This window comes from Penicillium vulpinum, assembly GCF_028829585.1.
Source record: "Penicillium vulpinum strain IBT 29486 chromosome Unknown utg000002l_segment0_segment0, whole genome shotgun sequence".
NCBI classification, from domain to species: Eukaryota; Fungi; Ascomycota; class Eurotiomycetes; order Eurotiales; family Aspergillaceae; genus Penicillium; species Penicillium vulpinum.
In genome coordinates, this window is record NW_026643242.1 from 176,634 (window position 1) to 199,826 (window position 23,193).

The 23,193-nt window shown below is 47.1% G+C and overlaps 6 protein-coding genes across 6 annotated transcripts; 4 read left to right on the forward strand and 2 right to left on the reverse strand.

Moving 5' to 3' along the window:
- Nucleotides 1-2,252: 2,252 nt before the first annotated feature.
- Nucleotides 2,253-3,440, forward strand: N7479_003143 (translation initiation factor 6; the record flags this gene model as incomplete). Its single annotated transcript, XM_057250840.1, has 5 exons — nt 2,253-2,287; nt 2,353-2,424; nt 2,593-2,679; nt 2,775-2,963; nt 3,080-3,440. The coding sequence occupies 5 exons, from the start codon at nt 2,253-2,255 to the stop codon at nt 3,438-3,440; spliced, it is 744 nt and encodes a 247-aa protein (XP_057110165.1).
- Nucleotides 3,441-4,126: 686 nt separating this feature from the next.
- Nucleotides 4,127-6,942, reverse strand: set2 (SET and WW domain protein; the record flags this gene model as incomplete). Its single annotated transcript, XM_057250841.1, has 4 exons — nt 4,127-4,648; nt 4,723-4,803; nt 4,853-6,540; nt 6,591-6,942. The coding sequence occupies 4 exons, from the start codon at nt 6,940-6,942 to the stop codon at nt 4,127-4,129; spliced, it is 2,643 nt and encodes an 880-aa protein (XP_057110166.1).
- A 2,396-nt stretch (nt 6,943-9,338) lies between these two features.
- On the forward strand, nt 9,339-10,497 carry N7479_003145 (putative AT DNA binding protein; the record flags this gene model as incomplete). The annotated part of the gene is made up of 3 exons (XM_057250842.1): nt 9,339-9,380; nt 9,431-9,545; nt 9,644-10,497. 3 exons carry the CDS (start codon nt 9,339-9,341, stop codon nt 10,495-10,497), a joined length of 1,011 nt encoding a protein of 336 aa, XP_057110167.1.
- A 1,553-nt stretch (nt 10,498-12,050) lies between these two features.
- N7479_003146 (serine/threonine-protein kinase) lies at nt 12,051-14,880 on the reverse strand (the record flags this gene model as incomplete). Its single annotated transcript, XM_057250843.1, has 6 exons — nt 12,051-13,301; nt 13,353-13,490; nt 13,541-14,335; nt 14,424-14,573; nt 14,625-14,694; nt 14,777-14,880. The coding sequence occupies 6 exons, from the start codon at nt 14,878-14,880 to the stop codon at nt 12,051-12,053; spliced, it is 2,508 nt and encodes an 835-aa protein (XP_057110168.1).
- Nucleotides 14,881-15,221: 341 nt separating this feature from the next.
- Nucleotides 15,222-15,913, forward strand: N7479_003147 (TRAPP subunit BET5; the record flags this gene model as incomplete). Its single annotated transcript, XM_057250844.1, has 4 exons — nt 15,222-15,258; nt 15,315-15,513; nt 15,598-15,743; nt 15,810-15,913. 4 exons carry the CDS (start codon nt 15,222-15,224, stop codon nt 15,911-15,913), a joined length of 486 nt encoding a protein of 161 aa, XP_057110169.1.
- A 4,937-nt stretch (nt 15,914-20,850) lies between these two features.
- On the forward strand, nt 20,851-22,524 carry N7479_003148 (serine/threonine protein kinase SAT4; the record flags this gene model as incomplete). Its single annotated transcript, XM_057250845.1, has 1 exon — nt 20,851-22,524. The coding sequence occupies one exon, from the start codon at nt 20,851-20,853 to the stop codon at nt 22,522-22,524; it is 1,674 nt and encodes a 557-aa protein (XP_057110170.1).
- Between the last annotated feature and the right edge of the window lie 669 nt (nt 22,525-23,193).

A 23,193-nucleotide genomic window follows, 5' to 3' on the forward strand; every position in this document is an offset into this window, starting at 1 on the left:
TAATAAGGGGAGATACCAGAACTAATCCTTAATCTTTGTTGTCAAATTCGCCGTGAGTAGATGGGCTACTTGTTAATAGGCTAGGGAAATAGCTAGCTGTACAGCCGTAGACGACACAACTACTCTGACAGCGTACCTGGCCTCAGTTCCTTAAAACATCCCACAAATGCCCGGGCTCAAAGCATGAAACTTGTTCGACTTGATTGATCCTCATCGGATGTTTCCTTCTACAGACTGCCTTTTAAATGCCTCCAGAGTACATAACTCGGCATACTCGTCATCTTCTACCACTCTGCAGCCCTGTATACATACCATCCAACCGACCGCTGAGGATTGGTCATGCTCAAGATTACAGTGGAATATTTGTCTGAAGGAGGAAGACCGCTCATGTTACCATTACAACCCACAACTGCATTGCCCAGGCCTTTGACCAGATACATTTGGTGATCTATTCCCGATGACTAGCGCCAGCATTCTATGCTGCACTTATGTAGGGGTGGTTGGAACATCATTTCAAAAGAGTATCAGTATTGGTTTCTATATTTTGTCATACTCAGGCTGTTCAAGTTCGTCCATTCCCGCGCTTCGATTCCATTTTCTCTCTGGTATACACCTATACCAAGCACCCTTGTTCCTCTGACATTGAAGGTCACCGACAGGAGCTGCTTTCCTGTCTCTCTTGGACCAAGTTCTTTTGCGGAACAACACTGGATTCTGGGCTGTTTCTTCTGGTATTATTGATGATGATAATCCCGTACTTGTCTGCTAGTCTCGAGAAATTTTGTAGTTTCTTCAGTATCGAACTTGATGCGCTAGAGGTATAGTCATCTGAAGAGTGCCTCGAGACTCCGCGCACGGAGACAACATTTTTCGTTTCTTCACGTTCTGCTGTCTTTTCTTTGGGTTCTCTGGAATTACCTGCAAACTTTGCTGCAAAAACAGGTGACTCTGCGCAGAGGAGTTCTTTAGAAATTGTGTAGTATTTGGGGCTAATATATATTACCTTATTCACGCAGTTTTGAAAGTCCTCTGCAAAGACCTCAGCACTTGTTTCAGATGTCTTACTCATTTCCACTTTGATAGATTGGCTGCTCGAAGAGACCATTCGCAAGTTCCGAAGGAGCCACTGGTATTTCCATTTTGATGACCTGCCGAATTCGTTCGCAATGAATAAACTGCCACAGCTTTTCCTGCATTGTATCAATGTCTTGCAACGTACATATGTAGTTTCAATACACGAATAATTCCAGTTGATGTGCGTTTCCAACCTTATCAATGATCATGTAAGCTCCTGAGGTGCGACATGCATCTTTCTATTGGGACAATCCCCCAGTCCTTCGTAGTACCTGGTACATACTTAATATGTCCGAAGGCGTTGAGCTGGGTGTCATCACTCTAGGAGACCATCATAGGGAATAGCATCTGTTTGATTACATTCTGGATTGTGGTAAAGGCCACTTTCCAGTAAGATTAATGTAAATAAATTCATATATAAGGTGATGTGTTGTGAAGAAAGAGAAGATATTTGAAGTTTGAAGTATCATAAGAAAGGGAAGTGCTGGGGATGCTGAAGAAGGAAGGTATGAAGGAACAGAGTATTTATACCCTGCTTTCTAGCAAGCAAAGGGTCGGCCTGCTAACAAACAACCCATGGGAGATGGGATCATCCAACAGGTAGTATAAAGAAACGAACATGTATGGATTATGAGTAGGATGACTAGAGTTGACATGCAGTAGCATCAGCCATGTTCTAGCCAAGGCTATGTTATCTGTGGCTGAGCATGACTGCGACTAGTCAATAAATATAGAGATATAATATAGAAATAAAGTAGACTAAATGAAGTAGAATATGAATCATTGTCAGCATGAGACAGAATGAGTCAGTAGAAATGAGGTAGCAGTACATAATCTTCCATACTGCTTACCATAATCAAGTAAGTACTAGTACATTCTATCAACCCACCAACTCGCCTCTGCGGCTCCGGCGGGGCAAACTCAGGCGACGCTCTGATTGGTCCGAGCTTTTGATCTTTTTTCAGTTGGATCGCACGTCTCTGCCAATAATTTATTTATCTTCTCGGCTTCATTCTGCAAATCCTAGATTTGATTCTTGATTTCTTAATTCAACTTGAAGCAGTTTCTGTTTCTGTTACTCTTGCATCTACTAGCTCCGCGCTTTTCGCTACCCCGCTCCACACCGCACACTTTTTTCAACTCTGCTCTCTGCACATTTTCCTGATACTCTAAGCATTATGGCTGTTCGCGCGCAATTCGAGAACTCAAACGAGTAAGATACTACAAGCCGAGAGCGTTTAAGAGCGTTTGGGACTCTAGCTGACAGTTTCTGTTTAGGGTCGGCGTTTTCTCTTGCCTGACAAATGCCTACGCTATCGTTGCGGTTGGTGGTTCGGAGAACTTCTACAGGTGTGTTATTCAGAAACGGGTGGGATTGGGCCTTGAGGCTGGAACTGGCATCGATAGGAATGGTGGGTGTCAAGGCGTCCTATCGCCAATGCCGTGCCATTTCAAATCTCAATCTCTACCTCTACCCCAATACACCTGTGAACAACCCTAACTAACACCCAAATCCAGTGTCTTCGAATCTGAACTCCAAGATGTCATCCCCATCTGCCACGCAACCATCGCTGGAACTCGCATTATCGGCCGTCTAATCGTCGGGTGAGTCGGACATATCCATTCTAAAATGAACAGCCTTTTCCACCAGGAGGGGAAACATTTGTCAAAAAAATCAAATGCTAATACTTCGCTCTCAGTAACCGCAAAGGTCTACTTGTCCCCACAACCACCACAGATCAAGAATTGCAACATCTGCGTAACACGCTTCCGTCCGAAGTCAAAATTCAACGCATAGAAGAGCGCCTCTCCGCGCTTGGCAATGTTATTTGCTGCAACGATCACGTTGCAATCGTGCACCCTGATCTGGAGCGTGAAACCGAGGAGATGTAAGTACCAACCCAGCGTTTCCAACGCCGGAAACCCCAACCTCACCATTCCATTCCAAACTTTCTTCATTGTTTTTTTTTTCTCTTCCAAAACTGACATATCTCCTTTTCTCCAGCATCGCCGATGTCCTCGGCGTAGAAGTCTTCCGCCAAACAGTTGCCGACAACGTCCTCACAGGCTCGTACATGGCTCTCTCCAACCAGGGTGGAATCGTGCACCCCAAGACCTCAATCCGTGACCAGGACGAGCTGTCCTCCCTCCTGCAAGTTCCCCTCGTGGCAGGCAGTGTGAACCGCGGTTCCCCCGTCGTCGGCGCCGGCATGGTCGTCAACGACTGGCTCGCTATCACCGGTCTCGACACCACAGCCACCGAGCTGAGCGTTGTCGAGTCTGTGTTCAGACTTGGCGAGATGGCTCCCGGTGGTGCCGGTGGTGCCGGTGTTAATAAGGATAGTATTGTGGAGAGTTTCTACTAGATTTGTTGTCTTTTAGATTGCACTCTGGTCAGCTCTTTACGGTACATGGTCCTGTTCTTATTTTCACGCTGGAATGATTTTTTGATTCAAAGTACTGGTATTCCTTTTATTTTTTTGGCCTGTTCGGCTCCGTGTTCTCTGCTCTGTTCGCTCTGATGGGTCTTTCTTTGGGAGTCTGTAATGCTTCTGCTTGCATATACTCGAATGAATTATGCATGATGGATGGAATGTGTAGTATCAAAGATTTTTTTTCCAAAGTTTAACCGAGATATAGATGTTGACATTTGACAATGTCGATCATCGAGATGGTCTTGTTCTTCTTATATATAGCTTTAGATATTCATCTGTATGCTATAGATCTCCTATAAAGATATGAAGATTACAGCCCAAGACAGGCTGAATTGATGCAAACTATGATAGTGGCACTTGGGCTCGGGGGTATTGTCGACAGCATAGAAAGCAAATAAAAAAAAAGATAAGAAAAATGTCACAAAAAGAACACGGTAGAAGCAAAAGTAATGCAGGTTGTCGAGACATCAGTTTCAATCCCTCCCTCCGTTGTCTCCTGATTCCCGCTTTTTTACTCGCTTTTGGGTATTGATGCACAAACACAAAATAAGACAAGAACCGCTGGAGTTGTCTACACCTGTCCCTCGATACTGATCCGAGGTTGCTCCGTTTGTGATTCATTCTCCGCTTCCATCTCCATATTGACGTCGACCCCAGCGCCGGAGTCGTCTTTCGGAGGGGGAAGGGTCATCTCCGGTGTTTTCCATGTTGGTGTCACCGTCGGCATCATCTTGAGGAAGATCTGCTGGAGGGGGCGGAGGAGGAGGCGGTGGGGGTGTGGATTTCTGACGTTTGGAGGGAGAGCTGGCTCCGTCTTGAGCACCGTCAACATTCAAGATTCCGTTCCGCTTGCGTTTGAGGGAGGCGGCGTCGTCGTCGTCTTCTAGGGGAGAACTCGTAGGTGCACCTGCAACGGCTTCATCGTCGCCTGTGCTATGAACCTCATTTCCGGTGTTCGGGGTGGCGTCCTGCGACTTCTCGCTCTCGAGCTTCTCGCGATCCACGTATTTGGCTGCGGCTTTACGGAAGAAAGTCTTGCAGTAATTTTTGATCGTTTGCTGGTGTTTCGTGGAGATCTTCGCGGTGGGATCCTTGACGCGATTATTCTTGTAATCGCTTTCAACAAGCTTCTTTGCAGTCTATTAATGGAGAATGTCAGCATAATTACAATTTCATCAGAAAGAGAATCGAAAGTGAGGGTCTGTTATCTTACCTCCTTGGCAAATCGTTTTAGATGATGATCAGGGATCTTGTGTTTGTACTGATCCACTATGGGCTTGATATGCGGGAAAAGCTGCGCTATGTTAGTCCAATTATATACCGTGTTCTGCGTGAATACTCACAGTGTTCTCGTATATTCTCTTCTGTTTCTCCAACGGAAGCTTCCTCCATTTCTCTCCATCTTTGTGTTTTCTTTCTGGTTGATCGGCAGAAGGCCGAGGAGTCACAGGTGTATCAGTTCGGTGCTCGGAAGATGTGTCTTCTTGGGTGTTCATAATCCCGTCAATGATACTCTGCAATGCCAAATTCTGTTGGTTTTTGGCAGGCTGGCCCGGTGCAGGGGTAGCAGGAGTAGCAGGCATAGTTGGCCGTTCCCATGTTGTTTTGCCTGATGCGGAATAGTAGTACACGCGGCCCTCCGCCTCTGCAGTATACCATCCCTCGGGCAATGGCCTCGGACCACGACGGTTGGGCTGTCTGGGTCGCTGAGGACCTCGGTCTCTTCGTTGCTGCGCTGGTCCACGAGGAGCATCGTACACAGGAGATGGAGAACGAGTAAGAGATCGCTGGCGCTGCTCGTGTCCGGTTTCGCGGCGCTCAAATTGGTTGACTGCCTGCTTCGCGTCCTTGCCGCGTTTCATGCGCGGGATTCGGTAGGCGACCTCCAGACCAGCCCAGCTCTCGAGAAGGGCGACTGCTTTCTTCGCGACGCGCTCATCATCACAGGTCGTCAACGGCCTGATGTTCGTCTCAATCTTGGAATCTTGGATCTTGTTCCGGGTGAGTCGTGGGAACCCATCGAGGATGTTCATGATCTGCAGAACCACGTTCTGATCATCCTTCCATTGAGCGAGCTGGGAGTTCAGGATCTGGTATCCATGCATTCTGACCACGCGATTGCGAACGCGTTCGTCGTCACAGCGCTGGATACGGCCTAGCAGTTTGACCGCGATCCACTTCTCCTGGCACTGCACAAGAGCCGCCATGACCTTGGTCACACCATCCTCATCCAATGACTTGGGCTGTACACTATCCACATACTCCTCGTCGTCCTCTTCCATCTTCTTCTTCTTCGGCCGTTTAGCCACCACAGTATCCCAGCCATCTGCCTCGTCAATACCAAGGGCCTCGATGGTCGCATTCGACAGCTTGGTCGCACGTTCAGTCTGGGTGCGTCCGCCGATGAATCCCGTGCACATCGGCTCCCCACAATAGCAGGGCTGGGGGTCCGCACCGTACCGGTCAACATTGTAGTTGAAAACCAACTCCTCACCGGCCTGAACAGGGCGTTCGGCGAAGATTCCCATACGCAACTTCTCGCCCACAACCCATTTGTCAACATAGCAATTGGGATTGCACGAGTGATTGCAGAATCGTCCCAGATTGCCTCGCTTGGTCGCATCGACAAATTCGCCCTTGTTCAAGGACATAAAGTAGAAGTGCTTGATGCCCTCCTCATCATATTGTCTCATGCGCTTTCGAAATTGCTGTTCTCCCACGACCTCACCCACATATTCGTAAATCAATTCGCCCGGGTCGAGATTCTTTTCCGCGCGTAATCCGAATCCCTTTTTCTCTGTTTTGATAACGGAAACCGGTGCAAACTGTCCTTTTTGAAACCGCTGGTTCTGACAGTCGGAGCCGCAGCCGCAGTCGCCCGCACATTCAATCTTGGTCGCGCGGTTGATACAGTCTGAATCCTCGCCACATGCGATATTTTGACTAAGTTTTGGGTCTACAGAGCGGATCAGTGATATGTTCGCGGGGGTTCTTCGCGGGTGTTCAATCGTGTCAAAGTGGGAGATGTTCCCTTGGGAAGTAGGCAAGAAGACACTGAAGCTACTCGAAAACCAAACTTACCCCACTCTTCAGCGCAATCGCATTCCATAGCATGTTCGGTATATCCCATGTATTTATTGGCGTAGGTGCAGCCGGAGATCTGTTCAAAGGTGGCGAGCGCATCCTGGGTGCTATCTGGCAGGTGCGTGTACAGCGGCGGAGGTCGCGACGTGACTTTTTGCGAGGAGCTGCGAGACAGCTTGGGCGGTTGACCCGGTTCCTGTTTGAGAACAATCTCGCCGATGTTTTCCTTCATTGTATCGGATGCGTCGGAGTTGGGAGAGGACTCCTTTTTCAGAAGGAGAGGAGATCGAGAGGAGGTACGCGAGTCGCCGTTTTTCAAACGATTGCCGTTCACCGGAGAATCTTCCATTTTGGTAGGATTCCCTGGTTCAGAGTCCGCGTGGTCATGAGCAGACATGACAACACGGACTACGATATTGGGGGGAGAAGATATGGAGAGAAAACGAAAGAGGGTAAGATAGAAGAAAATAGAGCAGAATACGAAGTTCGGGGATTCTGCCAGGATATGCCCGAGGGAATCAAGGGGGTTTCCAGAGCGGTAAAGGTAACAATCTCATTGATAAAAATCTCCTAATTTGACTGAAATCGAAGCTATTGTCATTTCGCGTCTCTCACCGCCTTCAGCCTAGTCTGATTTGTTTTTTCTTTTTTGTATACTCTCTTCACTGGTTGCGGGTGATTGGAGGTTGGAGCTCAGTTCCACTTCAAAGCTCAGGGCAATACCTCGAAAATAGATATAAATAACTCTGGTAGAGTAAATGGGAGAGTGACAATAAGTCATTCCTCGATCCCAGTTCTGTTTTTTTTTTTTGTGTGTTTTAACATTTATGTTGGATGTTGATGAATTCTTCAGGGAATTGTGAGATTGTGATGATCCCGGGGGTTATCAAGTTATTCAACCTATCAATCTTCAAATGGCTGTCAGCATAGATAGACCTGAAGTGATATAGTTGAAAAACGGTGACCGAATGACCGAATGATCAAAAAAAAAGGGGGGGGGATAATCATGCAGGAGTACAAAAGACCGTGAAAGGTTGGAAGACAAGAAATCGATTGGAGGAGAAAGCAAGAAAAAGCACGTCTGCATGTGTTGTTCGTCAACGTGGAAGAGTCTGTGCGTTCTGTATAGTTAATTAATTTAATTTCACTGTTTAGGTACCTTTGTACATTATTTAGCATATATATTATAATATAATATAGAACGAAAGTATCATAATATAATGTACCAGTATGATATGTGATATCAAAATAGTGTATACTTTATATAAATGGTATGCCTCAGGCTATCAAAGTAAACTATATGTCATCCTTCCCCTACTTTTTCTTCACCTCATCTCTTCTTTTTTTTTTCCCTCTACTCTTTATCTTCTTCTTCATACATAATTCTTCCATCAAATTACTGTATTTTTACCACCTTGAACCTCATGGCTGCACCTCAGCGGAGTCCCTATCTCCACTCGGCTCGTCTCTACCAATCGTCCTGGCCTATTTTCATCAGAACCCGCTGCATGACAGACGCGCTTTCTTCTTTCTGTACGATCGCCCCCCTCTAACCGCCCCTGAGGCTAGTTTCAAACAAAATCATTTTCTCTCACAGGTGTCCCAACGTGTCGGGCCAATGTTTTCACCTATCAAAATTCATTCTGAGCTCCATGATTCCCACTACTGTCCACTACTGTCCACTACTGCCCACAACTTAACCCGAAAGGACGCGACGAAACCAAAACCATGCACTAAAAATTCCCCAAAAAAAGGAAAAAAACAAGAAATAATGCTCCCTTAACTGTCCCTTGGTTCTGGAACGGCCAGGACCAACCGTTTCCCGAACCAACGATGCAATTCGGCTGAATCTAAGCCCATCTTATACATCGTATATATTGCCCTGGTCATATCTATACCCCCCTCCCCCAAAAAGATCAACCATGCAAAAAGACCTCCCCATCTGTTCGATGCAATGCAGCCCCCACTCAGCTCAACCCCTCGATTGTACTTTCGGAGGAATCAGAAATCCCAGGCCCCCCGCTTCCCGTTCTTCTTAGTGGTAATTTTGCCCTTTTCGTTCTTCGAAACTCTTCTGGAAAAACATATGAAACTGTCCTGGCTGAAACGCCCATCTCTCTCTATTGACCTGGTATGCTCAATATTTTACATATCTCCTACAAACCTGTACTGTAATACTCTCCAGAAAGCATCGTCCCTGCAGCTTTCCTCCCGAACGCTGGTCTTCCTGCGCGATCCCGGCTGCTCAAGTCCGTTTGGCCAGAAAATCTTCCTGAAAAAAATCCCTGAAAAAAATTTAATTGGGTTTTTTGAATGGAGTTTGGTTCTACTGCTCTTTTTTCATTTTCTTTGGCTACAAAGCCTTCAATTGTCAGATCACTCGTTTTTCTCTGTCATCCCTTTTGTTTCGTCTCCGCGTGGGAGGATATGGGGACATAAGAGACCTCCTCTCGTTCTCTGTTGGCGCGTGTCTTTTGATTGATTTGATATTTTTTTTCATTCTCTCTTCACTCTTTCACTTTTCCTCTCATACATAAATGAGAGATCAATTGATCTGAATTGTGTATCACAGCCCTGACGATTGCTGTTCGCTGTCCTTTTTCCGGGATTCTAATCTGGGAGGCATTCTTTGTTTTTTTTTTCTATTATTGTTTTTTTTTTTTCCTTTCTTTCTTTCACGTCTATATTTCTTTTCTTCTTGGAGGGAAAGGGAAGCCGGCTATAATCCGCTTCCATGGTCTGGATATGTCAAATCCATCTGATAGGCCATGGACCGAGGAGGACAAGGTATGGAGATTCTTTAGCCAGATGTGAATTTGATGCTAATCAACGACCAGTACACTCTACTCACTGAGATCCTCAAGAAAGCTGGATTTCCTTCTAGCTATCTAGTACGCGTGATTAAAGAATATGGGATCACTCCAAGCTGGGAGCATATCCCTCTTCCTCAAGGTATTATCGTCCAATTGCCGGCCAAAAAAAAAAAAAGAAAAAGAGAGAAAGCTTTGCAGATCGATGTCAACATGGTGCTAACACCTGCCCCGGTCAAGGCCGTTCACTCAGCTCGTGCAAAGCGGCCTATTCCGATATGGTCCAGCAGCCTGTGCACCCTCCAACACATCCAGTGGCTCCTTTTCCACCGCGATCCGATATGACCGGCCCGCCAGCTCCAATGGACCCCAGCAATATGCGCAAACGGCCATTGTATCCTTCCGACAAGCCAATCCCTCGTGCAATCCAGCCAAGGCCACCAGCAAGCACCGCCTCTTACAGCAGCGAAAGCGGAGCATCGGCCCAGCTCTCCCCAAGACTAGATATCGGCCCCGGCGAACCACCCCGTAAACGAGGACGTCCAAGCAAAGCAGAAACCGAACGACGCAAACTCTTAGCCGAGGCCCGTGGTGAAACTTACCCTGCCCCTCGACGATCAGGCTCTGGCAGACTCAAAGTCCCTCCTTCGCCGACCAGCCCCGCGGCAGGCCCATCATCTACACCATTCCCGCCGGCACCCCAAGCATTCCACGGACCTAAGCCAGGCCCAAGTCCAATGCTCTACGATACTTCAACCATGCGAGCAGCAGTTCCACCACCTGGTCCCGGTCCCGCGCCAAATGACGAGCGCCGCGATATGCCAGGCCGTAGTATAGGCACCAACATGCGTGAGCTACCCCGGCCGACAGAGATGGGCCATCCCCTCCCTTCACCACATGCCTTGCAACTAGGACCCCCAGATGCGTTCCCTAGACTCAGTAACCCGGCCGAGCGGCCTTACAGTTTCGCAGCAGACCGGTTCTCGCCTTCAGATAGTGGTCGGCGCGACTCAGTCACTAGTCGACCTGACCAGCCACCAGGACCGTATGAAGGACGAATGAGCACTACACCAGCTGAGAAACCTCCACGATGACCATTGATTTTGATATTTTCTTATTTTTATATCGTCATTTTCATTTTCATTTCGATCCTAGTCTCGATTATACTTTCAACTTCGATTTCAGCCTTTTGCTTTTTGAGGCCCAAGCGCCATGAATGAATGATCAAGCCATTGATGAACAATAGACAGCGTTCCCGTGTTGTGTTTCTCCAAGCTCTTCAAGCGACCCCTTTCACACCTTCTCCGACTTTCCCTCTTCGACAATACAACACCCCATGCATGCCTAACCCTCTTGTTTTGTGCCCGTGTGTCGAGTGTCTGCCTATCTTGGTACTATATACCCCAAGGTCAGACAGACAACGGGATGGGGAATGCTCTTTTCTCTTCTCTCTTTGCGACAGTGACCTTCATACATCCATTGATGCGTCCACGAGTTCCCCCACGTTCGATGAAGATAACGGCTTTCATATTCTTGATGTTCGATTCTCCTATGATTGATCTCTACGCCATTCCCTCCCAACAAATTCAAGCAAGCGAGTCCTCCCACTGCTTTCCTTCTGCTCCTGCTTCCCACTCGTCCGCTAGACAATCATGCAATCTCAATATTGTTAAAGTCTACACCCAAGCCCCACGACCTAAGACAAGACAAGACGTTCACGCCAATTGATGCCCTCCATGCCTTGCATCTTTCCTTTTCTACTCGCTTTACACTTTCTATCCTTCTGCCTTTTCTTTCTCTCTCCAGCCCAGCCCAATGTTTAGCGTGCTATGCATTTGATGATGACGATGATGATGCATTATATCTATTGCTAGTACATGGCGATGGCGGTTCTTTGAGCCTTTCAATCTTCTTGTGTAAGGCCTGTTTACCCTGTATTTTATCTTATTATACTTCTGATATTTGATGACATTTTGGTTCCTGTTGTGAATTTCGGCTTTTGGATTTTTGGATTTCCTATTCATTCTCTTCTATCTCGACTCTCCTGATAGGATGATGTCCCACATTCTTTGCCTTAGTTAATAATAGTATTCTATCTGACACATCACTTTGGCTCTCATTCTTTCGTTCTTTATCCCTATATAAGCTAGATGCTGTTTTCGTTAATGTAGATATCGCATTTCGAAGCTACATCTTTACATCATTTGACCAGATTGTAGATTTGCTGTCGAGTGACTCAAGAAGGTAAGAGGGTCTTACGAATATTCTATTTCTACTTACATTCTACCTGATAAGTATCACTGCCCAGTATGTATAAAATGGATGGGCGGCCATTTGGCCTAGCGGTTGTCGTTGGCGACGTTTGGCGCACTGCTACTTGGATCCCCGTCCATCCTCAACTCGAGTGCCGTTTGATCTTAAGTTGCCGGATCGCCTACGGGCGATGACTTTTTATTTTTTTTATTTTTATACTTTGATTCCTTTTAATGATAAACAGGGCCGCAGTGCATTCATGGATCAAAGAAGAAAGGGTTAGATAGACAAAGAGACTAGGTGGCTCCGTCGATGCCTTGAATGTGATGATATCCCTACACAAAGAACGATTCTCACACAATTCTATTCGCGCAGGACCCTTCCGCCCAGTCTATCATTCTGCGCTATCAGACTTTCCACGAACTCGATCAAGGATTCGCCGTAGCTGTGCTTTGGAAGCACCGGTCCCCTCCGTAGACGACACACCCGTCGCCTCTAGAGAAGAAGGTTCAGGCTCGGGTATAGGTTGGGATGAAACTGACAGGCGTTTGGGGGGATGAGGGTGAGGGTGGTGGCTCCGAGAGTAATCTTTATCTTTACTTGCATCCCCACCACCACCTCTATTACCATCACCATCGCCGCCCCCACTCTGCTCCTCCAAGCCCTCAGCCTGCCTTTTCTGTAGCATCTGTGAGCGCATCGCGCTAACCACAGACCCGAAGCCCGAGGGTGCTCTCGACAGAGAAGAAAGTGTGAACCGTTGCCCAATCTGAAGATCCAACTCCTTCTCTTTAGCCAGTTTCATCACTTCGGCGCTGTTTTTCTCGACGAGGCGAGTCAGATAAACCTTCGGGCCTGTATCGCGGTCTTTCAGGCTGTGCTTGATGCGCTCTAGTTCCTTCCTGTATGCCGTCTCGTATATATTGAAATCCGCAGCACCGGGCGATTCACTCACGAATTGCACCGGCTCGTCATCCTCCATCTGGTCAAACTGACCCGTTGACTGTTCCGGCTCTTGGAAAATAGATGCCTGCTCGTCACTTATTTCCACATCAGCCGGCTCCTGCGACGAGGAGCCAGTGTATGTAGACGGTCCAATAAAGAGGTAGGGAAACTCCTCTTCCAGCGGGTCACGTGCATGTCCTCTCGTCCCCTCCAGGCTGCGTTTAGTCGTACCGGAGCTTGCTCGCGAGAGGGGGATATGGGGCGACGTTCCCTGGGAATGAGATTGAGATTCTTGGCTAGCATCCGGTTGAGCCGGGAACTCCCCGCCACGGATAGATCCGGAGTCTTTTCGCTCGGGCTCGAAAACGCCGCTGGGCCTTTTGCTGCTGCTTGGGCTGTGCTCCGGCCGGGATGAAAAGCTGGCTGAATCGCTAGATCCGAAAGCACCGGAATCATCTCGAAATCCGGCAAAAGGCCGACGGATGACCTTGCGCCCGCTTGCACCCAAGCCACGGGCGTCGTGTGTTTGTGAAGCCGCTCCCACTACTGGGAATGGTTCATCTGGATCCATCTCCATTGGTGGCTCGACGAAGTAGGCATCGTGGTCTCCGCCCAGAATGCTCTTACCGAAGTTACTTTGAATGGGAGATTGTGGTTTGTTGGGATCTGTTAGTCGCTTGAATTTGTTGACGGCTTTCATCTGCGGGCAAGGTTAATGAATAACTTATCAGAACGAGGAATGGTAACATACCACGGTCATGAGATGTCCCATATTTGTTGTAATGGCCGAGTTCATCTCCTCCTCTGTCGGCGGCGTAATGTGTTGCGACGTATTCTCCTCGAATGAAAGCAGAGGATCGGTCCCATTCTTCGTCACCCAGGGGTGTTCCTGTTGTATCTGGTCAGGATTGACTAGCAGTGTAGTTGCGATTGACTCACTCGTAAACCAAACATGTCGATCCGTTTCTCTGGGTCTTTCTCGAGAATCCGTCCTATCAGATCTTTGAATACTTCATCTGACTCGTCTTCGTAGACCGGGGAATCTCCCCTGATACTATCATATAGCTCGAAGATGCTCTGCTTCTCAAAGGGTAGTTTTCCATATCGCAGACAATATAGAGTTACCCCCATAGACCAGATATCCGCCGCCTTTCCGGATACATCGCCATGCTTTACCACGCACAGCTCTGGCGGGAGAAATGCCGGTGACCCAGCTGATTTGGCAGTGAACATGTCTGAATCCTTTTCAAACATCTCCGATACACCAAAATCGACCACTTTCAGCATGTCGTCGTTGGTCACCAGACAGTTGTCCGGTTTTATATCTCGATGGACAATGCCCTGCGAGTGCAAATACTCGATTCCCAAGATCAGATCGCGGAACCAACATCGACATCGCTCGTCATCATACGGATCTGCTTTCTCTTCGAGCCCGACCTTCATGACAACGCCCTTCTTGCACATTTCCATCACCATATACAACGAGTCCTCTGTCGGATCGTCCAAGACCTCGATCAATGATACCAGATTGTTATGATTCAGTTTCTTCATGATTGCGATTTCCTCCTTAATCAGATATAAAGGATTCTTTGCGGTCTCATTATCGTCACCCGAAGGATGCCGATGTAACGGCGAGTTGAAATCTGTTCCTGGCCGACTCGGACCTCGCGGTCTACGCAACAGATGCGACTGTGCACGTTTCCTTAGTCTGGATTTGGAGAATTCCTTGACTGCCTGTATTTACAGACAGTTTGTCTGAGAGTTAGCATGTCCATTACTTCCATAATGGCCAGATTCATATCCCGCGGGTTCATGCTCATACATATTCATTTCCAAACTGATCCGCAGCCAGGTGAACAGCCCCGAACGATCCACGTCCGATCTCCTGCTTGATCACATATTGGTTGATTCGATGTTCCGCGGTACCGTCATCTTGGCTCGTATAATACTCGGAGCGGGCGTCCAGTGTTTCCTAGTCCGTATCAGTTCTCCGAAGCTGTCATAACGGCATTGAGAGACCGACCTTCACCGGACGCCTTGCTCTTGGGTTTCGTCGTCGGTGCCTGTGAGAGCTATCATATGATGCCGAAGACCTGGTTTCAAATTTGGAATTAGCATGATACATCCTACTCAGTAAAAATCGATCTACCACAGGTGTTTCATAGTGAAACTCACGCAACTCTGCTCGCCTGGGGTCGCACATCATTCACACCCTCCAGTGAGTCGATAGAAGGCTCTGCGGAGGTACCCGACATGGGAGTTGCCGCATTCCCATCCATCGAAATACACTGACCACCAAGTGCTGGTAGCAGATGTGTGGGGTAAATAAGGAAGTCCGAGGCGGGGGTCTGATAACGTGAGATGCGGGCTGTCAGCCTTACGAGGCCCCCCTTTTTGCAAGGTTTGGACACAAGCGGATAGAATATTTAAATAATAATAAGCCTTATGTATAATTAAAGAAAAATCCAGTTGAATCGGAAATCGTGAAGAAATTCTAGGCAGCTCCTTTTTGATATGGACTTTTGTTATCGATACGGGAGCTAATTTCACCGCCTGGTCAGCCTCGGAACTCCCCTGAACCAGTTGACCATCGACAACTTGTTTCGGCTCACATTACACAATGGTCGTCTACTCGTTCTACATCTTTGACCGTCATGGTAAACATTATCCTATCATATAATTCAATCATCTTCATATACTAACTATAATCTAGCGGAATGCATCTACAAGCGCCGCTGGCTTCCGCGGCCGACCTCCATCGTGGGGAAGTCCCGGTCTAACACAGTTTCCGACGCAGCACCGACCGGTCTCGGTCAGACAGTCCGATCGACAGACGATGATTCGAAGCTGGTCTTCGGCACAGTCTTCTCGCTGCGGAATATGGTGCGCAAGCTAGGAGGCGAAGATGACAAGTAAGCCCGCCCCTGAAGCAAGGCAGACAGGACATACTGGCTGGCTTTTGAATCTACGGGCGAAGCAGATGCTAACTCAACTAGTTTTGTGTCATTCACCACCAGCCAGTACAAGCTTCACTACTATGAGACACCGACGAATACCAAGTTCGTCATGCTGACGGACCTCAAGAGTCCCAGCATGCGTATTGCGCTGCAACAGATCTATATCAATCTGTTTGTGGAATATGGTTCGTGTGGTTTATTGACCTCGTTAGCTAGACTCGGGCAGTACTAACTCGCTTTGGTCTGTTTAGTGGTTAAGAATCCCCTTTCTCCGACCGAGCATCCCGGCGGTGTGGGCGTGAACAACGAGCTATTTGAAGAATCATTGGAGCAGTTTGTGGTGCGTGCATTTTAGTTCCGGCGGCATGCTGCCTTGGCTGTTGACTTGTGTTCTGATCTGGTAGCAGACTCGAGTTCTGTCATGATATCACTGGGCATCCCTCACGGGACCTGGAGGTCAGTTCGAGCAAGTCCACATGAAGGAAGGGGAAAGCGACATTATCTCACCGCTGGGACCTACCGAGGTTAGAATATACAAATTGGGTATCTCAGGAGGCATAAGAACGGCATGGCTGCATATGTGCAATTGAGCGCACACAGCAATGGACTCGACCGTTGTGAAGCACACTGTTTCACGGGCACCTGCATGCAACAAGCACATTTGGCGAGAAGCGAGATTACGGGGACACAGCACCGAAGCCAAGCACGACAGGGGTATTCATACCGCCTTTTCATGTGCGGCTGCCATTCAATGAGACCCGTTTCCTTCCCACGTGGCAGTTCCAGCGCCACTAGTACGCTGTACGCCGGGGAAACGACGGTGCAGAGTGTCCCGGGTGCCGGCCCGCAAATAGCTCGGCTTCTTAATATTGGATGATATCAACCAGGAACACTGAACAGAGTTATTTGTTACCGGTATTCGGGAAGAGTCGGAAGAATTATCGCTGGTATAGCGCAATATACATGCGAATTCTCTCATCTCACTATAGGCGCAATATCAAGTTTTCGGCTTTGAAACGCCTGCTTACAACATATAGTACGGAGTAAACCCGGGGTATATATCGTATAAATCAAAAAATTCCCGCAGCCACCAACAACGCCATAAAGTAATTCAAACTATATCCGGGTCTAGAGCCCCAACTATACTAATAATAATCCAAGCAGCTATAGCCAAGCAGCACCGCCAAGAACCATCTTTCCCAACCGGCCCAGCTTGGCTCGTGCGGCTACTTTTACATTGATGCACTAACCCGACAAGCCGATAGGTGTCGACTCGAGAATCAAGTGAGAGAAGATAGATCATACGACAAGGACCAGATCTTGAAATTGCTTTTTCTACCTACTACATAAAGAAAAAGCAAAACTCAATGCATATTGCATATTGCAACGCCAAAAAACCAGACATCCATAGATAGCTCTCAACTTCAGGTGAGATCGCCCCCATCCTGCATGACTTGGCTAAAGCACAGACATCCACGCATACAGGTTTAGCACAACCTACGTCCACAATGGGATAATAGATGCCAACGAAAGGCAAGCTCTGCCCCTCCCATCCACACGAGCTCTCTTGCTCCGTGGCGCATATAGGAAATGTACGGAGTATATAGTGACTAGTGCATACCATAGGCACATGCATGCACACCCAGAGGATGAAACAGGATGATGCCACAGCTTATCTCAAGCTCGGACTATCTCGTAACGCTAGACAACTGTCGCAATGCAAAGCCGACCAATCCTATAACTTTACGAATAAATGTCTGCCTGCAACCACAAACTGGCGGTCAAGCATGCGCCGGCTTGAATCGGAATTTGGGTTGCAGCTGGTGTTGGGTGGCTTTTTTCACACATATACTGTAAACACACACAGATTTTAGCACGTAAACCGACTCGGCCCCTTACCCCATGAATATGGGCTTTGTGGGATAGATGTGATATCCAGGAGCTCCGCTTTGCCAAGGACATGTCATCAACTATGCCATGATTTAGTCAATTCTCTTCTCTTGGGATCAACTGCGTCCAACAATTCGTATACGCATGCAGAATAGCGATCATGCAGAATAGCGATTCGAACTGAACCAGTGTATGCCGGATACTTTAGTGGAGGGGTTGGACTTTCAGTTCTGTAGGCCTCTGCTGCTATCATAAATGTGTGTGTAATAGTAACTCAGGAGATTGGATAACAGATTACATGGCTTCTGCATTGGCGTAGTCATGGCGGACGCCTGGTTGGATTTTGTTTTCGTCGCAGAGGCGTTGGAACTAGGAATAAGACTAAGGATCAAAGCGTGCGGATAAAGATTAATCATGAGAGCATTGTCAGCATTATCTATATAGCAATTGTGTATGTTGCTGGCGATCAAAAGCGATTGGACTGTAGAAAGTGGCCCTTAAAACACTAACATGACAGAGCAAAGTACCGTACTTGAGAGCAAGCTTTAATCTGAAAGAACGATTCCTTCGAAGCTAAAAATGAACTTGAATCTGAGTGTTTTTGTATCTATTCTGTTTGTCCTTTATTCTCGATATATATATCCACATTCACAAGGGGATTGGAGGAAGGACTTTTCATAAACCCCCAAAGAAGAGATAAAAGCACTGCATAAACTATGCCAAAAGAAGCAATTGAGTACCCACGAATCATGTAATCAATAGTCATCAAGGTTGAACGTGTGCGAGGGAATTCAAATTGAAATTTGATAGGAAGAGGGGTAGAAAGATTAGACCCATAGGTTATAACATTGATATAGAAGGGTACATTTGTATATGTTGTATGCGTTGTACTCCGTATATCGCATGGTGCATAATGAGTTGCGAAATTAAGATGGGGTTTCTTTTAGGGTTGTGATTGGCGAGTGAAAATCCCTCGTAGTCATTAGCTCTGAATACGGAAGCTTGTGTGAGAAGTGGACTGTTTTTTATATTTTTTTGTTTTGCGTTACCTGTATTGTTATTTTCTATTGTTCTGTATCTCTATAGTATTTCTTATATGAGGTCACTTAACGGGCTTATTCGGAAAACAGTAATCCGGGGTAAGAAGGAGCATTGAACAACATGGAGTATACTAGCTACTACTTCGTACTAGCTCGAAAACAAAGCCCGAGGTCAACGCGAAGCTTAAGCTAGTATGGAAATCCTTCGAAGTAAGACATTATATTGTATACCGTGTCAAGAATTCCCCACACGGAAGTACCAAGGAAATCGCATCCGAAGAGACGGTGAACATTCCGCATTTTACATTCCAATAGTAATAGCATAAGAGGGCTGACATACTTCTTGTACAAACATGATAGGCTCGAAAAGAAGAGTGATATATTCTATCCAATCCTTTTCAATTGCCCCAGGTGAACAGATAGATGTTAGTCAATCTGCACCACCACATGAGCACATCTCAAATGCCGTCATCTGTCCGAATGACGCTAGATAGCGGAAAGCTACCCTCTCTATCGTATTCCCCCTATAACGTACTAGAGCATTATGTACGTTGTACATCGCTGCGGGGGGAAGACTCTATCACACCGAGAACCCACGCCGTTTCCACGACCCCGATAGAGAGATGTGCATGCGCGATTGTTACGTAGCGGCAATCGCTCGGGAATCAGTGGGTAGGAATTAGTGTTCAGAAATGGGGATTTTAGGGGGTTGATCGAGTTGAGACCGGGTGAACGTTGAAAGTAGCGAGTGAGCACGGGTATAAACGGAGGGATCTGACAATTGGCTAATAGAGCATTTAGGATTTCCAACGAGGACAGTGTCCCTTTTGAGAAGCTGGGATTTGTTACAACATAAATGCACCGAATGACATATGTCAATCTATACATGGAAAACAAAAAAGAATGGCCTGATCTTTACTCCGTACTATACTATCAATTGTAGATAATCCCCCACCTACTATATAGGGTAATAAAGCACATCCTTTTTTTTTTTCAAAACGTTCATATTGTAAAAAAAAAATAGCTTCGGCTAATGAATAGGATTCTCCCAATCATACCGGATGAATGGATCTAACTGGATATCCCCAGAGAGGTACCCCTCAAAACTCACATATATAAGGGCCTCGGGAATGACTACCGCCACACGGTGCACCCAGTACATCGGCTGGGTGCGGGGGTCTGATCGAATCACGACTAGCTTTGGTTGTGCAGACCTGCACAGCCTCACTCCTTTGATGTGGTGGCGGAACTATCAAAGCTACTTTTTTGTATTTTCTAATATATACATACATTTAGGATAAGCGATCTACTATATACTCAATAGTTATATGGGTTATATGGAAAGACGTCACTTTCAAACCAACGTCACTTAATAAAATAACATAAATTACATATGGAATACACAGTTCCAGTCCCGATTTTTTTTTAAAGAAAACCTGTCCTTTTACTATTTTATACTTATTGTACTTAAATGGAGATTCAATGTTTCATTGGGATTACCTAAATCACTCACTGTTAAAGCCTCGGAACGGACCTCGGGAATCCTTTCCTCTGCTCTACTCCGTTGCCGTATACTACTATGAAAATGTATGCGCCACATTTTATTAAAGAATGTATACAGAGTACGGAGTACTTAAATACATATTCTAGACCCTCTAAAACAATTATATATCCCTAGATGGTACATATGTCGTCTCACAGCGCCGGAGTCGCCGTATGCAGTAGCCCTATACCAGAATCGCGTAGAAACACCGGGTAGAGGAGCCCCGAACATTAATAATCTCATAATAATCTCATAATGCCTAGTTGTACCCATTTTCCAAGGTTACAGTGCCCACATTTTTTTTCCCTTCTCTCGATATGGAAGTTATATTTCATTTTTTCATTTTTTAAAATATATGTAATATTACATCTATGTTCAATGGTAATTCTCCAATACACAAAAAAAATAGATTTCCTTGTATTTCAAGTTCTCTAGCATCGCCAAATTTATCCCACTTGCTTCTCTCTTTCTTTTTAATATATTCCATTCCCTCTCCTCTTTTATTGTCTATATACCCCAGGCTCCTCATTGCCAGAAATCTTCATTTCATTGTGTGTTGGTTCCAATACTTCCCATATCTCTTTGTGCTTCCGAATCTGTCGTCACCTTTTGCCCTTGCTGCCTCAGGCCAACACTAGGCCACCTATTTTTTCCCTTATTTTTTCGCCTCTTCTCACTTTTCTTTATCTTTACCATTAAGACTATCTTGATCCGTGGCAGCTTCGTGCGAGCTGTAGACGCTCGTCTTCTACCTTGGGGACGGAGAATTTCGTGTCCCACTCCTCATTCTTCCAATCTTCACCTGTCGATCCATCGCACATGACTCCACCTTCCCCTTCACCTGTGCCTTCCGCAGTCTCTTCCGCCGCAGCTTCACAACATTCATATGATCCTCGCGATGGAGATGCTTCGGTAACACACGCCGTTGCGGGCATGAATCTCACTGCCCATGCAAACGGAGACCTCCCTCCGGCAGCCTCTCCCGCAAAACCGACTAGAGCCACCATGGCCGCTCGTCTCACCCGCATGTTTTCCAGCTCAGGGAAATCCACACCATCCAGAGAGATCAACGAAGGTCCTCGTGACCTATCCGATAGTAGCTTAGAAAGTATCCAGCCTCTCAACGGCAAGACCTCGAAGCCATCCTCTCAGCCCGCCTCCAGACCCGCTTCCAGACCTGCTTCCCGACCTCCTTCTAGACCTCCCTCGAGAGGAGAAAATTCCGGAACTCCATCACGAAACCCCTCGCTCAAGAATGAACCTGTGGAGAGGTCCGATAAGAAGAAAGTGGACGATAAAAAGACAAAAGATGGAGCTCCAGCCCACAAGCGATTTGAGGTCCTGACGGAAGCTCTTGGAAACCACTCACATAACCTCAGAAGCGCTAGACGGCAAGAGAAGCTCACCGATCTACTGCGGGACATGTTGGGTGGCCGGAAAAAGGACGACCATGTGGATGAGCAACAGCTGTCGCTGATGTCGACCTGGATTGATCAGTTCAAGACGGAGCGTGATAAGCTGGCTGCTGATAAGAAGGGTGGTCCCAATGCCACTGCTTCCCTGGTTGACAAGTACGGCAAGTGTCAGGAGATTGTGGGTCGTGGTGCTTTCGGTATCGTGCGTATCTCGCACAAGGTCGATCCTCAAGATTCCAAGTGTGAACAGCTGTATGCTGTCAAGGAGTTCCGCCGCCGGCCCCAAGAAACCACCAAAAAATATCAAAAACGACTGACTTCCGAATTTTGCATCTCATCGTCACTTCGTCACCCGAACGTCATTCACACTTTGGACCTCTTACAAGATGCCAAGGGAGATTACTGTGAAGTTATGGAATACTGTGCTGGTGGCGATCTATACACTTTGGTCCTTGCTGCTGGCAAGTTGGAAGTCGCCGAAGCCGACTGCTTTTTCAAGCAGTTGATGCGAGGTGTTGAGTATATGCACGAAATGGGTGTCGCACACCGCGATCTCAAACCCGAGAATTTGCTCTTGACCACTCACGGTGCACTCAAGATCACCGATTTTGGCAACGGCGAATGTTTCCGTATGGCCTGGGAGAAGGAAGCCCATATGACCGCCGGACTCTGTGGCTCCGCTCCCTATATCGCCCCCGAGGAATACGTTGAGAGGGAATTTGATCCTCGAGCAGTTGATCTCTGGGCAACTGGAGTGATCTACATGGCTATGCGTACCGGGCGGCATCTTTGGCGGGTGGCACGCAAGGATGAAGATGAATTCTACCAGAGGTACTTGGATGGTCGCAAACATGAGGATGGATACGCCCCAATTGAGACGTTACATCGGGTAAGACAAGCTAATCCCCTTCCTGCGGCTGCAGGGCAAAGACTTATGAATTCTCAGGCTCGTTGTCGCAATGTGATCTACTCCATCCTTGATCCCAATCCTTCTCGCCGCATCAATGCCTCACAGGTCCTTAAATCCGAATGGGTACGCCAGATCAAGCTGTGCAAGGCTGGCGAGGAAGGGTTCTAATTTGCTTCAACGTGAAAATTGTCAGGTGTCGAGGTCACAGGCCCGCACCTTAAGGTTTGATAGCACCTCAAACCATCCCTTTACATTTTGCATCACAGGGTGATTATTTATCGTACACCCATTCGAGGAGAGGCTCACTGATTTTTTGTCTTTCGAATGCTCCTAAACTAGAAGGAGGCCCCTTACGAAGGTTTTTATTTGCCTTTTTTTTTCTCTCTCTCTTCTCTTAATCTTGTTTGGTGGCTCTGGCGCATCCACACTGTATCCCTTCAGCCTCTTCAGCCTGTGCTTTATTATATCGATCCATCTTTTAGCTTGTCTTTTTGTCTGGATCCTCATGTCTTCAACGTCAATGCAACGAAGAATCATGACTCTTTTCTTATGATCTGGTTTTCCTTTACAGTTCTTCCGGAGTTCATCCCGTCTGGTCTTTTTTTTTCGCGTTGCGGGGTTTCGGCAGGTGCCTTCAAGTTTCTACTGGCGTTGGCGGGCAATTCCCCATTTGAACTTTCTTCCCTTGTACCACTATGACAAGCCCTGCTTTAGCGGGCGAATATGGGTATTCTCACTTGGGTTGCAGTTTCTGGGTTCCTGTGGGTTCCTTATCAACATGATTGTAGGCAGAGGCTATGTTGTCCACAACAACAGCAGGACCAGGAACAGGATCAG